Source organism: Solanum verrucosum, unplaced genomic scaffold, assembly GCF_900185275.1.
Source record: "Solanum verrucosum unplaced genomic scaffold, falcon-dt-bn FXZP01000277.1, whole genome shotgun sequence".
In the NCBI taxonomy this organism is placed as follows: domain Eukaryota; kingdom Viridiplantae; phylum Streptophyta; class Magnoliopsida; order Solanales; family Solanaceae; genus Solanum; species Solanum verrucosum.
In genome coordinates this window covers 255,479-268,129 of record NW_026019945.1, presented here as the reverse complement: position 1 = coordinate 268,129, position 12,651 = coordinate 255,479, and the positions used below count along the sequence as shown (strand labels likewise).

Here is a 12,651-nt window from a genome sequence, read left to right as displayed (position 1 = left end):
GCCTATTAGGCAGCAAGAAACACTGTCCACGTTTTCATAAGTAGAAACACTTGTCTCCCTCTCTTGCAGAAACAGCCATGCTCATCATTGCTTATAAAACTCAGCATGGAACTGATTAAACAAAGTCCATTCTAGTGCCAATTTTGATACCTAAAAGGATAAAGAATAGTGAAACAATAAGGGTTATCTTTTGCAAAAGTTATGGCAAAGAGCAAAGATGATATTACTTATGGGACAGCTCAAGCAAGACTATCTGAAGATGATACTCTTAGAATAAGGTACAAAGTAGGAACTCCTCTTGAAGGAGGAAAGATTGCTGACTCTCAACCTGTTGATCTATTCTCAAGTGCTCGTAATATTGAGAATCAACAAGGCAAGATTGCTGATTCTCAACCTGTTGAACTCTCCTCAAGTGCACAAAAAATTGCAGCAGCAAAACAAAAACAATCCCAACAAGAAGAAAAACCTAAAGATGCTTCTGATTTGGAGGGAATGAATACTTACGTTTATGATGATGAGAATATGGATAAAAATTTGCCTCCAGCAGCTGCAACACTTTTGTTTGATAGCAAGAAGGCTGATAATTGGACAACAAACCCTCCTTGAGTTAAAACTAGACCGCATCATCAGCTTTTTAAGTTTTATTTGTTCTGCACATGTTTGTGAAGTATCTTTGGTTGCTTTGTACTGTTGATAATAGTAATAAACAGTTTTAACCTAGTTAAAATTGTCTACCTAATTTTGTAACACATCATAGGAAATTCATTCTATAACAGGAGCAACAAATTAATGGCAGCATATTTAAATAGCGACTCTATTGCGCTTATAAATATTACAATTAAACACAAGGACCAAGTATTGTCAAAAAAGAATTCGTACATCTATTCAGTATTAGTATTCCTACTTAGCCTTGCAGGCTCAATAAGTTACAAGCTACAAAAAATTCAATATCCAGACAAGACATCTAACCGTGCTACCAAAATTTTAAATCCACTCAATCTGGGCATCTTTTTCTTGAACTCGACAGCTTAAACGGAACGGCTGGCTCGTTCTTAGACCAGATTATAAGTCGACCCCACTGTTCACACTTTCGAGCTAGTATTACTATGTGCATGTGCATGTCAGGCAGCTCTCTCTCGGCTACAATGGGATCAAGCCTAACAACAATGTTGCCGTTTCATCAATGAGTGTAGATTAGACCAGCAAGTCTGCCTTGCAACAAAGCTCAACCGGATGCTAGGCAATCACTCAACTGCACTACTCCTCTTCTGTAGTAATGATTCCAGGAATGTGGAACACAATTTAGCAAGAGGAGGAAGATTGTGAGATGGTCCAATGAATAGCGTCTCCCAATATCTTTCTGATGGTACTGATGTGATCGATGGAGCTTGTTTTCTCTCTAAGCTAAAGTCTGGTAGGTCCCCGTACAGAGATGCATATCCGAACTTCCCTGCAAATAGGATAGCATATAGTTTCATCAGTCATGACAGTCATCTTTTTTAAAAAAAAAAGAAACACTGTTTTCTGAAGATTATTATCAAATATCAGGATATTCCACCTGCAGAGAATTGCTCTACAGCTCTGTCGGGTAGGTGTTCAATTCCCTAATGCAGCCCTTCCCCTTAGCCCTCTTACCCAACCCCCTCCCTGTTAAAGCTAAATAATGCATCATCTGATTTCTCCAACAAGTTTATGTACTAGAGATATAGCTTGCTTCCTCTTAAACATCGTTAATCCATAGAATTTGGTAAAAAATTTCAAGAATATGTGCTTGATCTGACAATGATGCCATGAAGAACCAAGGACCTTGTGGGCAGAGGAGAACAAATACATCAAACCCATTTCCTTTCTCTCGTAAGGTTATCACGGGACATGTCGTATTTTATTTGTTAAGATGATGATAGGATATGAGTTCAAATGATGAAATGAGGATTAATATAGCTGATCCAACTTATTCGGTAATGAGGTGTAGTTGTTGACTTCTTATCACAACACACCGTTCAGCAACCATACATCTTTGTGCCTCTGGGCTCGTTATTTTAAGGCTTGTAGCACCCATTATAAAGTTTTTAAAAACAAGGTTTATTTCAAGTACTTGGGTATATTGATCCAATCCAAAGTATTCTGAAGCAACCTATCACATAAAATAAACCAAAAAAGGCCCATGTACATCCCCAGATTAATAGACACCAGAAACTGAAATACATAAAAGCTTTGTGTCAGACATGAACTTAGCAGAGAAGATGGGACACACCTGTTTCCTCAAGATCAGCAAGATTTCCTCGGCTTATCTTATGTATATGGGTGTGGCTGTTGAGTGGATCAAAAAGCATATATTCATGATCAACGCTGAGGTAAGCTAATAGCAACTGCACTGATCTGCCATCAGTAACACCATCCTCTGACTTAGGACTTCCACGAATGAAGGCAAGTGAAGCACCTTTTGCCTGTAAAGAGAAAGGATGAGATGCAAAAAAAGTAAAGATGTCCAGTTCTCGTCCCATCTATAGAGAGAGTTTCCACCTTAGAAGATGTGATACCTCTCCCAATATATGAATTAAATTAGAAAGGCACAAGAAACTGTCAGAGGGGTTAAGGTGACAGGAAATTAGAAGAAGGGCATCAGAAAACATCTGTACCCTGGGTGCAGGAAACACAAGGGAATGAAGACAGACAAAACCTAGGTCAGGGTGAATGTAATTATTTTCTCAACAGCCTCCATAAGATCAAGATCTACCACCTCTAAACGAGTGCAAGGTGATTCGATTCCCCATTATAACTGACATCAAGTTCCCAACTTAAAACTTCAGAAAGAAACAAGAACTCAAAATTTGAGACAGGAGTCAATACCTTTCTTACAAACCAGATCCCTATGGGAACATGATCTGCAGCCCTGAATAATAAGATCACTCCATCGCCATCCAGAGTTGTGGCTTCATTAGACATCAGAGGTCCAACTGGCTTTGGGAGAAGGGCCAGGATGGCAAACAAGGAGTCATCCATCGCACAAGTTACAGCTGCAGTGATTAATAAGATACTAGTTAGGATGAAACATTAAGAAAGGTTTTACAGTAATGTATGACACATCTGCCTACAAGTTCACCATTAATCTGCTAGACTTATTCAGACCTTTTAGTTAGATTATACATATAGATGCAAATTTAGGAAAACTTGTTTTAGAATCCGAGTCTCTTCAAGTCATTTCCTGCTTTCCTATTCCAACACAGCAATTCTTTTTTAATAGGAATTCCAATGCAGCAAAATTGGACTGTTAGCACAAGCAAGATAGCTTAAGATTTCCCCAAAAGACCTGTCCTGAGTTTTGCTTGAAAAGAGAATCAGCCTACTAGTTGTACTCCAAGCCATGCAACTCTGATAACAAGGGCACTGAGATTCATGGTATAAAAAGACTGTCACAATGCATAATCTACAATTGGCCTGACTACAGAACTAATAAATCAATACATCCACCAGCCCTTTGCTTCAGTTAACTTTTTAGCAAGATTGCATACTTCATTTGCATACGACACCTAATAATTCAAGAGCCAAGCTCGTACTTCGGAAGCAAAAATTATGAGAACTTCAAAAATGGAGAAATATGGTTGGCAATTACACTTCCGATGCCAGTGTTTTGAAGAAAATCACAAAAAACAAAAGCATCCATGGGGCTTTAAGCAAAAGTGAATCACACGCTTCATGACATTAAAAATACCGTACATAGAGAATTGAGCACTATAATGATCAAGTTGCACTTAAATAACAAATTTCAGTATCTGACATACAATTGCGTCGATATTAATCCATTTTCTCTCATTAACTAGAAGCAGAACGTTAGAAATAAATGATAAGGATTAGAGAATTATCATAAGCTGCCAAAAGCAAGTGGTTTACAGTTGTTTGAAGTTTATTGGGGCGAAGTATGATAAACAAGAGATACAAACCTTCTATCTTAAGTTTGTAAGACCATGATACAGACAGCTTTGACATGCTCCACACTGATACTTGTGCCTTAGAACCTTGTGATGTGGTTACAACATACTCTGACTTCCCAATAAATGCTAAGGAAGAGATTGGCTTCACAAAGAAAATAGTTCAAATGAGAAACATTTTGTATAGAGACAGAAAGAATGATAAAGGTGTATAAAGTGCCACAAGGAAAGCATCAGAACTGCAAATTAAGATTTTCAAGATTTGTTTTCGGTTGTTTCATGGGCTCATATTTCCGTTTTTTGTTTAACAAAAAGGATAACTCTCAGAGCTAACTTCTTTGCCGTCCAATGAAGTTACCAGACAGCAACTCAGAAGTGAGTCATAAAGAACACTTCAAGTAAAAAGGTTTCAAATACTAGGTAAAAAACTTTCTTTCTCCAAGGTAAGCAATTTAAATTTGAACTCGGAAGTGTAAAATTGTTATTTTTTGATATGTCAATAGTGTAAAATTAATACTGGCATGCCAAGAACTTACCTCAAGACTCTCCCCAACTGTAGCCACAAGAATATTCCTCTCTGGATCCCACAATGTAATAACTCTTTCTGCAGCTACAGCCAGAACAGAACCATCTCCAGAAAAGGCAGCAGCTGTCATTGGCTTTTTCCTATTAAAGGAGAAAGTTATGTCAAACAAGAAAATAGAGGCCCTATCAATTTATTATGTTGTAGTCATCAACAATGGAAAAGTTCGAACGAGCCACCATAAATCATAGAACACCAAATGCAAATGACAGCTAATTGCTAGTGTTCATGTGCAAATAAACAAAATGAACAGCAAAGGAAGTGGCATTTTCATCTAGAATCTCTTCTCTCAAACAGTTAGGATTTTTTTACATGGTTGGGCAATTTTTTTATCTGACCATTGTAGTCATCCTTTAAAATTTAAGCCAAACATACTTGTAGGAACCAACAGAATGGCATGTCCATCCAGCGTTTTGCATCTGGTCTTTTTGTTGCATCTCCTGACTGCTGATCCAAACCTACCAAAAAACACAGTGATGTTAGTGAACACAACAACATACCCGGTGTAATCACACGAGGTGTGTCTTGGGAAGGTAGGATGTAAGCACACCCTACACCCCTGCCTTTAGGGGTAGAGAGGTTATTTCAAAAGAATGTTTTCAAGAAGGATTGCAAAAATAATATGACAAAATAATAGCAAGATATAAAGCAAATGAAGCAACGGGTAGTAATGCACATAGAAGAATAACAGATTACGCGACTACTAAATAGCCCCTAACTTTCCCACACGAAGTGCGACAACACTAGGCTACTTACTAGCCTTCTACCCTAATCATCAACCTCCAAAACTTCCTATCTAGGGTCGTGCCACTCAGTAACCGGACGTTGTGGATTGCTTTGTCTAAATTTTAATCACCTCCCAATTCTTTTTCGGCCTATCTCTGTCCCTCATAATTAATGTTACAACCAACCTCTCACACCTCCCTAGTGACGCATCTGTGCACCTCCTCTTCACATGTCCGAACCATCTCAGTCTCGCTTCCCTCATCTTGTTCGCCACGGAGGCCACCCCTATGTTGCCCTGTTTTTTTATGAAGTAATAAACTTCATTAGTAAAGGGTAAAAGCTTGCCTGTATACAAGAAGTACACCAAAAGTAGTAACCCTTGCCCTGTATAACTTCGTTCCTAATCATACCTCTCCTAGTATGCCAACACATTCATCTTGAACATCCTCATCTCTGCTACCTTCGTCTTCTAAAGGTGGGCGTTCTTGACTGGTCAGCATTCTACCTCATACAACAATGTTGGTCTAACCACCACTCTGTCCCATACTAATGTTGGTCTAACCACCACTCTGTAAAACCTACCGTTAAGCCTGATTGACACATTCTTGTCACACAGTATCCCGAAAGCGAGCCTCCATTTCACCCACCCTACTCTTAATACAATGTGTGAACACATAACTTCACAATTAATTAAATTTATCCACTTACCTTGAAATCAGCACCCCGTGAGGTGGTAACAGCCATGTGACGCAAAGGATGGAAAGCAATGGACGAAATACCAGAATCTCTGCAAACCCACTCATGCTTGAAAGTCAATTTATGAAATAAAGCTAGAGTATTATTTACAAGAGAGAATAACTGCCCAATTTATTAGAGCACAAGCTAAAAGATATTTGAGACCAAAGTAGCTCCGAGAATTAGACAAGAAAGAACCTGTGGGGCTCATAGACCACTGTGGATAAGCTGAAGTCTTTATTTGAAGAGCTGCATGACCAGAACTTCAAACTTACAAGACCTCCTATTCCTTCTTCAGCAAACCTGGTTTCTACCGTAATCATGATGGAACCCTCTGGAGAGAGGGCGACCAAATCCACTACCACCTGCAACAGACCAAAAAAGGGCTCTTCAACCCTCAACATTTAACAGCTTGTTCATATTATTACAATAATATCAACAAAATTACTGTTCTCCGTAGAAGGGTTTCTAACCATCTGGGCATTTTTTTTCCAGTAGTCTATGGTGTAATGTATAGCATGAAGACTATGGAACTCAAGATGGGAGTGAAATAGGTTTATTGATGTGAAGCATAGGATGAAGTTCAAAAGGAAAATTAATGCCAATATCAGCTAAAGTTTTTTCATTCTTCTCTGTTCCTTGGGAAATTTGTTGGGGAGAAGCATTTGATACAACCAATATACAAAGAAAAGATCCACATTGTGGTGTAAGCTATTGAACTTCTAGACTTCCTCCATCTCCAAAGTTCATAGAAGGTACTTTCTGCCCCCAAATTTGAGCTCAAAATCTGGGAAACTGAGGTGAGGAATGATCTCTTAGTGAGAGCGGAAAGATGCCACTATTGCTTAAAAGAGATCATTTTTCAAACATCTCATAGGACCATATATGTGCCACATTCTTGTTTGCAAACTCACGAGTTCCATCTAAATTCATTAATGTCATATTATGTTCCATTTCCTAATTCTGTTGATGGCACGAAACTTGGTGCAGAAGCAAATGGTACAAGGTAGTAGAAGAGCTGACCAATTTCTCAGGTTAGTTAATTCTAGGATATAGGATATGTGTACGAAATTACGGAGTGGACTAGTCAAATACACAGACAAACTTCCATTCAAGCACACACACACACATCCATAAAAACAATTATATATGCTGATTCAAGTACTGGAATATAAATATTTATATATATATATATAGCCGTTCAGGACTTAGCAAATAGAATAAGAAGATCAACAGGAAAAAATTCTATACCGTGACTTCATCAGCTGGTTGGTGGCTTCTTTCACAAACTTGAACCTACAAATGGACAGATTGGGGCAAAATCAACTACCAACTCTAGTAAAAAGAATACATACTTTCAACACTAATACAAGAGGAAAACTGTTTGCAAGCTTACAAAAGTACAATGTTCAAAAGTTTGTGCTTCTTTAATTCCTCCACTAATCATTGGATATATCTAGAGCTTGACTGTAAAATAAGAATGCATTGATACTAATCATAAAGGTGGGAACATCAGATATCCAAGGAAACCTACAGAACCCCTCACTGTGAATCAAAGCAAAAGGTAAATACCCCAATTGCGCAAGCAGATGAACTAACCAACACACAAAATGATAGAAACAACATGAAGGTGTGCTACCGAAAAAGGGTAAAACAAAATTAAGTTGTAAGTTTTTTTTTTGAAACTGGAACTTAAAATTAAGTTGCAAGTTTTATTTCCTTTTTTCAATTTATCATTATTTTTGTGAGGATGGGGTTAACTGGGAAAATTTAGAGCTAAACAGAAAAGAAAATATCAACTGATGCTACTTATTCCTATCCACTTACCTCAGAAACCTCACGGTCATCAAACAAGCTATAGAACTGGATACAGTAATTTTCTGAACATATGGCAACTACCCCCGTGGCAGAGTCGAAAACAATTCCTTCAGATGAGCCGTCAGATATATCCAAGACCATGCTACGAAGCTGAAAATTAAAGCTGTAAGGTCTCCCAAAGCAAAAAAATTCAATATATCATGTCAAAACATCAGGTAAGATGGAAATAAGTGTTTTGAATGGATTGACCATACACTCCAGACAAAAACATTATAGCACATGCACGTAGAGGATCATCCAACCCACTGCAAGCATTGAGCTGGAGGAATCTTTATTATTGATCATAGAGTCCACATAAACAAGATAAGAACGAAACCAAAAGAAAAATGCAAGCCGATATTAACATGTACAGCTGCAATAAGAATAGATTTGTTCTAGCGCTTGGAAGCAATATTCCAGATGCTTCTTCATAAAAAAAAAAACATTCCAGATGCTCATATACATATATCAAACAAATTCATTAATGAACTTGGAATTTTTTTCCTTATCAGTATTATGAACACAAAACAACATCCTAGCAAAATGAAGACAGGCATGAAGTCTTCTCTTCTCCACTCTTAATCTTTTCTAATGATGTTTTGCCTCCAAGAAAGAAGAAGAAGAACAACAACAACAACAAACCTTGATTCCTTGAATGGTCCTCAATACCTCCATAGAAGGCATTTTAAGAAGGTGAATTCGGTTATCTGCACAAGATATCTGGACAAATTTACTTGGTAAGAACAAATCCAGTGACAACTACTTTTACTTTATGGACAAATGTGCTTACAGAGGACAGAGAAGGATCAGATGAGATGGTAAAATACAAAAGGGGGGATCCTATTCGCGGGAGGAATTTCTGCTTCCCAGTGTCCAACTGCCAAACCACGAGAACTCCTTCCTTCCCACCTGGATCAAGTTAAATAGTGGCTAATTCAAGTAAACGTTGAATTATAATTCATTTTTTACTCTAAATTCCAAATAAATAAAAAGAGTGATGCTCCTAAAAAATCTCTACTAGCTACGACTTTGTATAAAATAAGTTGTACACAAGAACATCCACATGAGTCTCATCTTTATACAACCAACCATGCTGATCATACTAATTTTATACCTGAGTAAAGATAGGCACCATCGGAAGAAAAAAAGAGAACTTTCACTTCTGCAGAGTGCCAATGCCTTGTGGTACAAATATCAGCCTCATCTTTATCCCTAACTCCAGGATTCTCCTCCATGTCCTTCATTAGTCCTCCACTTCTCTGTTTGTTTCCAGATGAGAAATTATGCTCCCCAACACCCCTCCATATTAAGATCCTTCCTGTTACATCTCCAGCTGAAACTATTCTATCTGTTGGATGAAAAGCTAGAGTGCTCAGGGTTTTCGTATGATGTAATCTGATGTTCTGAAGCACTGAATGATCAGAATCTTTAGTTGGTATTTCCCAGATGCGAAGCTTGCGCTTGTCACAGACGCCCATGTATCTTCCAGAGCAGCTTAATGTTATAGATAGTGTGTTTTTACTCTGGAGAGAAAGTTATAAGCCTTGGTTATTTTTTATCGCATACAAAAATGCTATTGTGTGAGTTTACTTTGTAAATTAAGGTAAGTAAATATTTGACAGTGGCAAATGCAGTGATAAAAAAGATCATCAACACCTTTCTGACAGTGACTAACGGTGTGAACAATCTAGAAGCAAAAGATAGCTCAGACAACTTTCAATCAAGCTAGAAAGAGTCCAACCTGAAACCATATATTTTGCCCCGGAAAACACTAGCAAAATTGTTAACATTAGTTGGTGTGATATATTTTTTATGTAAGATAGATAAAATTTTATTCACGGTTGGATCTGATAGAGAAATGGAGAAGGGGTATCTTCATACTGATTTAACAAAAAAGTTTTTAAATAAACCCATGCCTTTTGTAATAGATTTTCTATTTGGCACAATCTAAATTGGCAAAGTTCTAAAGTAATGGAACACTGGTCACAATTTAAACAATTCAACAACGATCTACTGTTTTAGACCTAACCGTCTTTGTTTTTTTACATGGAGCCATCTTTTGATATGCTTTATTTGAGCCGAGGGTCTATCGGAAACAACCTCTCTACCTTCACAAGGTAAGGGTAAGGTTGCGTACACATCACCCTCCCCAAACGCCACTTGTGTAATATTACACTAGGTAAGAAGAAGTTGTTGTACAAGGAGCTATCTTAGTGCAAAAATAACAATCAACACACTTTTTCTTCCCTGTAAAAAGAGAAGGCATGGCAGACAATTTTGCATACCTCAGCCAGAGTCACTCCACCAACCAAAGTAGATTTGGTTAAGTTACATTTCCTTATCTGCCACCATAAAGCACAACTTCCTCCTAGCTGTTCTTTCAACACTATGACAGACACATATGCAAAAAGATCAGAAGGCTTTTCGCTACTCTCTCTGGGTTGTGATGATAAACCTGGAATAACCTGATAAAGAGGAAAGAGGCATGATAAGATAGTTATGCTGCAAAGTGCAATGTCAAACACATAGTCTGAGAAAGAGATGTTGCTACATGTGAGTAGTACTTGGTGAACAACATAAAACAACAGCAGAGGCGAAGCTCGAAAATGGCTTCGTCTTGACGGGTTGTTACTTTGTTAGTGTATAGTGCAATTCGTGAGTTCTTCTGGGAATCTAGTCCTACATTCCTGGTATCTAGGCAACTATCATTTCCTCAAGTAGGAAAGGAAAGCAAGCTAACTACTCCTAGTTTTGTACCATCCAAATACTTGTGTGCATGCCCAAATATAGTTCTAGAAATTCCCATGCCTTGGCATGGCATTTATTTAGCAAATTAGAGTATCACTAACACCTGAATCACCTGATGCTAGATCCTATCCTTCACTAACGGTCCGTTTTCTCCTTGTAATTTCAGTTAATATATTATTATTTTTCAGTAAAATCAATATTTTCTTGAGAAGTCCAAAACATGAAATTCTCAACTTTAGAATTGATATAGTATTGATTCCAGATTCAAATACTAAACGGAGGCAAAAAAAAAGGTGCCTTTTTTACCCATCTGTCTAGGCCTTGGTAGGAGGTACCCATGGAACAGTGGAGGTACTTGAGGTAACTATATACAATGCATAACTACATCTAGAATTTATGTCACAAGAGGTGCAAAGCACTTCCTAATCCACTGTTTCATAGTACTTTGTTCGTGTCGAAATTTGATTGGTTAAACGTTGAGGCACTCTTAAAGTAAAAAGCTGTTTACCATTGAGTGAATGGGCAACTTAACATCAATACTTCTCATCAGCTCCGGCACCGAAAAGTCCCAATATTTAATAGTACCATCCTCAGATGATGTCCAGCAGTAGCACAATAGTTTGCTTGCCGGAGTAGTAGATGGTACTACCACCACCGATGTTACCAATCCCCTATGACCTTCCAATTCAGCAATCTGTAAAAATTACAAAAATTAACAACTTACAATAACTTATTCAGCAAATTTGTTTTAACTGTTGAGTTTGTCAACGTAAACTGAACCTGTAAGCCAGTGGAGGTGCTAAAAATAGAAACGGTGTTTCCTGTGCATAGGAGAAGCTTCTTCGCATCATTTGAAAACGCCGGCTGTGAAGAAATCAAACTTCTTCCGCCAGTAATCATCTTGATAGCTCCTCTGCGTAAAGAAGAACAGTGGCTCTGTTTTATGAGTGTTAGGTTTGCTTCTTCTTTCCCTAAACCCTAAACCTCTTAAAAAATGAGAGGAAATAATGTTAAAAATCTTTTTGTATGAATTACGCTCAGAGACTTCTAGTTTCATTACTTGTGCGTGCGACCCCTGTAAGTTCTGAAAAGTGAAAAGTTTGACATTTGTTTTGGGAGATTTGTGAAAAGGCATTTTTGTAAAAAAATTAATATAATATTTTTAGTTTATAAGTATTTTTTAAAAATTATTTAAAAGTTATATTGGCTTAAAAATACTTAACATAAATCAATTCAAATAGGCTTTAATATAATTAAATTCAAGCAAATTAAAGTTGCTTAGATATTTTTATCAATTACTTATTCCCTCAATTTCAAAATAAGTTTTTGGTAAAGTTACAGCATTCATGTATACTATAGAGTTTCAGAAAAAAGACTTACACATGTTCATTTCCTTGTTATACTAGAAGACAAATATAAGAGGGTGTTTGGTTTGTCTAAAAAGTTGGTCAAATCTACTCTTAAGTCAGTTTTTTACTTCTGAAAGTATTTGATAAATATAAAAAATAACTTAAAATAAGTTAAAAATGACTAAAAATAAGTTTTAAAAAATTTGGCAAGGTAAAAATGACTTATTTTAAGTTTAAAATGACTTAAAATAAATCAAAAACCAAAAGTATGTCTCCCCTTACTTTTTTTTTACTTAAAAATCATTTCAGTTTGATTTTTTATTTTTGACTTAAAAATATTTTTTAAGTCAATCCAAACTGTCTCTAAGTTATTAACTCCAAAGGGGCATATGACAAATTTGTTCGTGCTGAATTGTCAGATCCTAATTTAAATCCCGAATTACATACACTTGTTACACTTTTAATAAAAATCATATTTATTAAAAAATAATAAATATGATATATGATTTAATAAACTACCGTTTCTAGAAAATGGAACAAGATAAAATATGAAGGATATATAGTTGGAAAAGAAGAAGAAGCCCAAAGTAGTTCTTTATCTTTGGGCTAAGACCATCTCCAGTCCAACACTAAATTTTACACTAAAATCTAAATTTGATGCAAAATTTGGTGTTTTGAGCTCCAATCCACACCAATTTTTACACCAAATTTGGTGTGTGAATAA

General features: G+C 36.8%; 2 protein-coding genes across 2 annotated transcripts; one reads left to right on the top strand and one right to left on the bottom strand.

Moving 5' to 3' along the window:
• The first annotated feature begins 182 nt into the window (after positions 1-182).
• On the top strand, positions 183-606 carry LOC125809302 (SEED MATURATION PROTEIN 1). The gene has a single exon (XM_049488965.1). The coding sequence runs from the start codon at positions 202-204 to the stop codon at positions 604-606; it is 405 nt and encodes a 134-aa protein (XP_049344922.1). The 5' UTR covers positions 183-201.
• Positions 607-804: 198 nt separating this feature from the next.
• Positions 805-11,557, bottom strand: LOC125809010 (uncharacterized). Its single transcript, XM_049488691.1, has 16 exons — positions 11,359-11,557; positions 11,087-11,272; positions 10,116-10,295; positions 8,945-9,353; positions 8,621-8,739; positions 8,473-8,550; positions 7,801-7,941; positions 7,225-7,269; positions 6,172-6,338; positions 5,947-6,025; positions 4,888-4,970; positions 4,466-4,595; positions 3,942-4,074; positions 2,851-3,017; positions 2,255-2,447; positions 805-1,450 (listed from the first exon to the last, which is right to left on the bottom strand). The coding sequence occupies exons 1-16, from the start codon at positions 11,476-11,478 to the stop codon at positions 1,245-1,247; spliced, it is 2,436 nt and encodes an 811-aa protein (XP_049344648.1). The 5' UTR covers positions 11,479-11,557; the 3' UTR covers positions 805-1,244.
• Positions 11,558-12,651: the final 1,094 nt, after the last annotated feature.

Excerpts from the sequence above, each read along its gene's own strand:
- LOC125809302 (XM_049488965.1), top strand. The coding sequence starts at position 202 with ATGGCAAAGAGCAAAGATGATATTACTTATGGGACAGCTCAAGCAAGA.
- LOC125809010 (XM_049488691.1), bottom strand. The coding sequence starts at position 11,478 with ATGATTACTGGCGGAAGAAGTTTGATTTCTTCACAGCCGGCGTTTTCA. Across the intron at positions 8,551-8,620 it reads CTGATCCTTCTCTGTCCTCT|ATATCTTGTGCAGATAACCG; the intron begins GTAAGCACATTT and ends AAATTTGTCCAG. Across the intron at positions 4,971-5,946 it reads CACGGGGTGCTGATTTCAAG|GTTTGGATCAGCAGTCAGGA; the intron begins GTAAGTGGATAA and ends GTTTTTTGGTAG.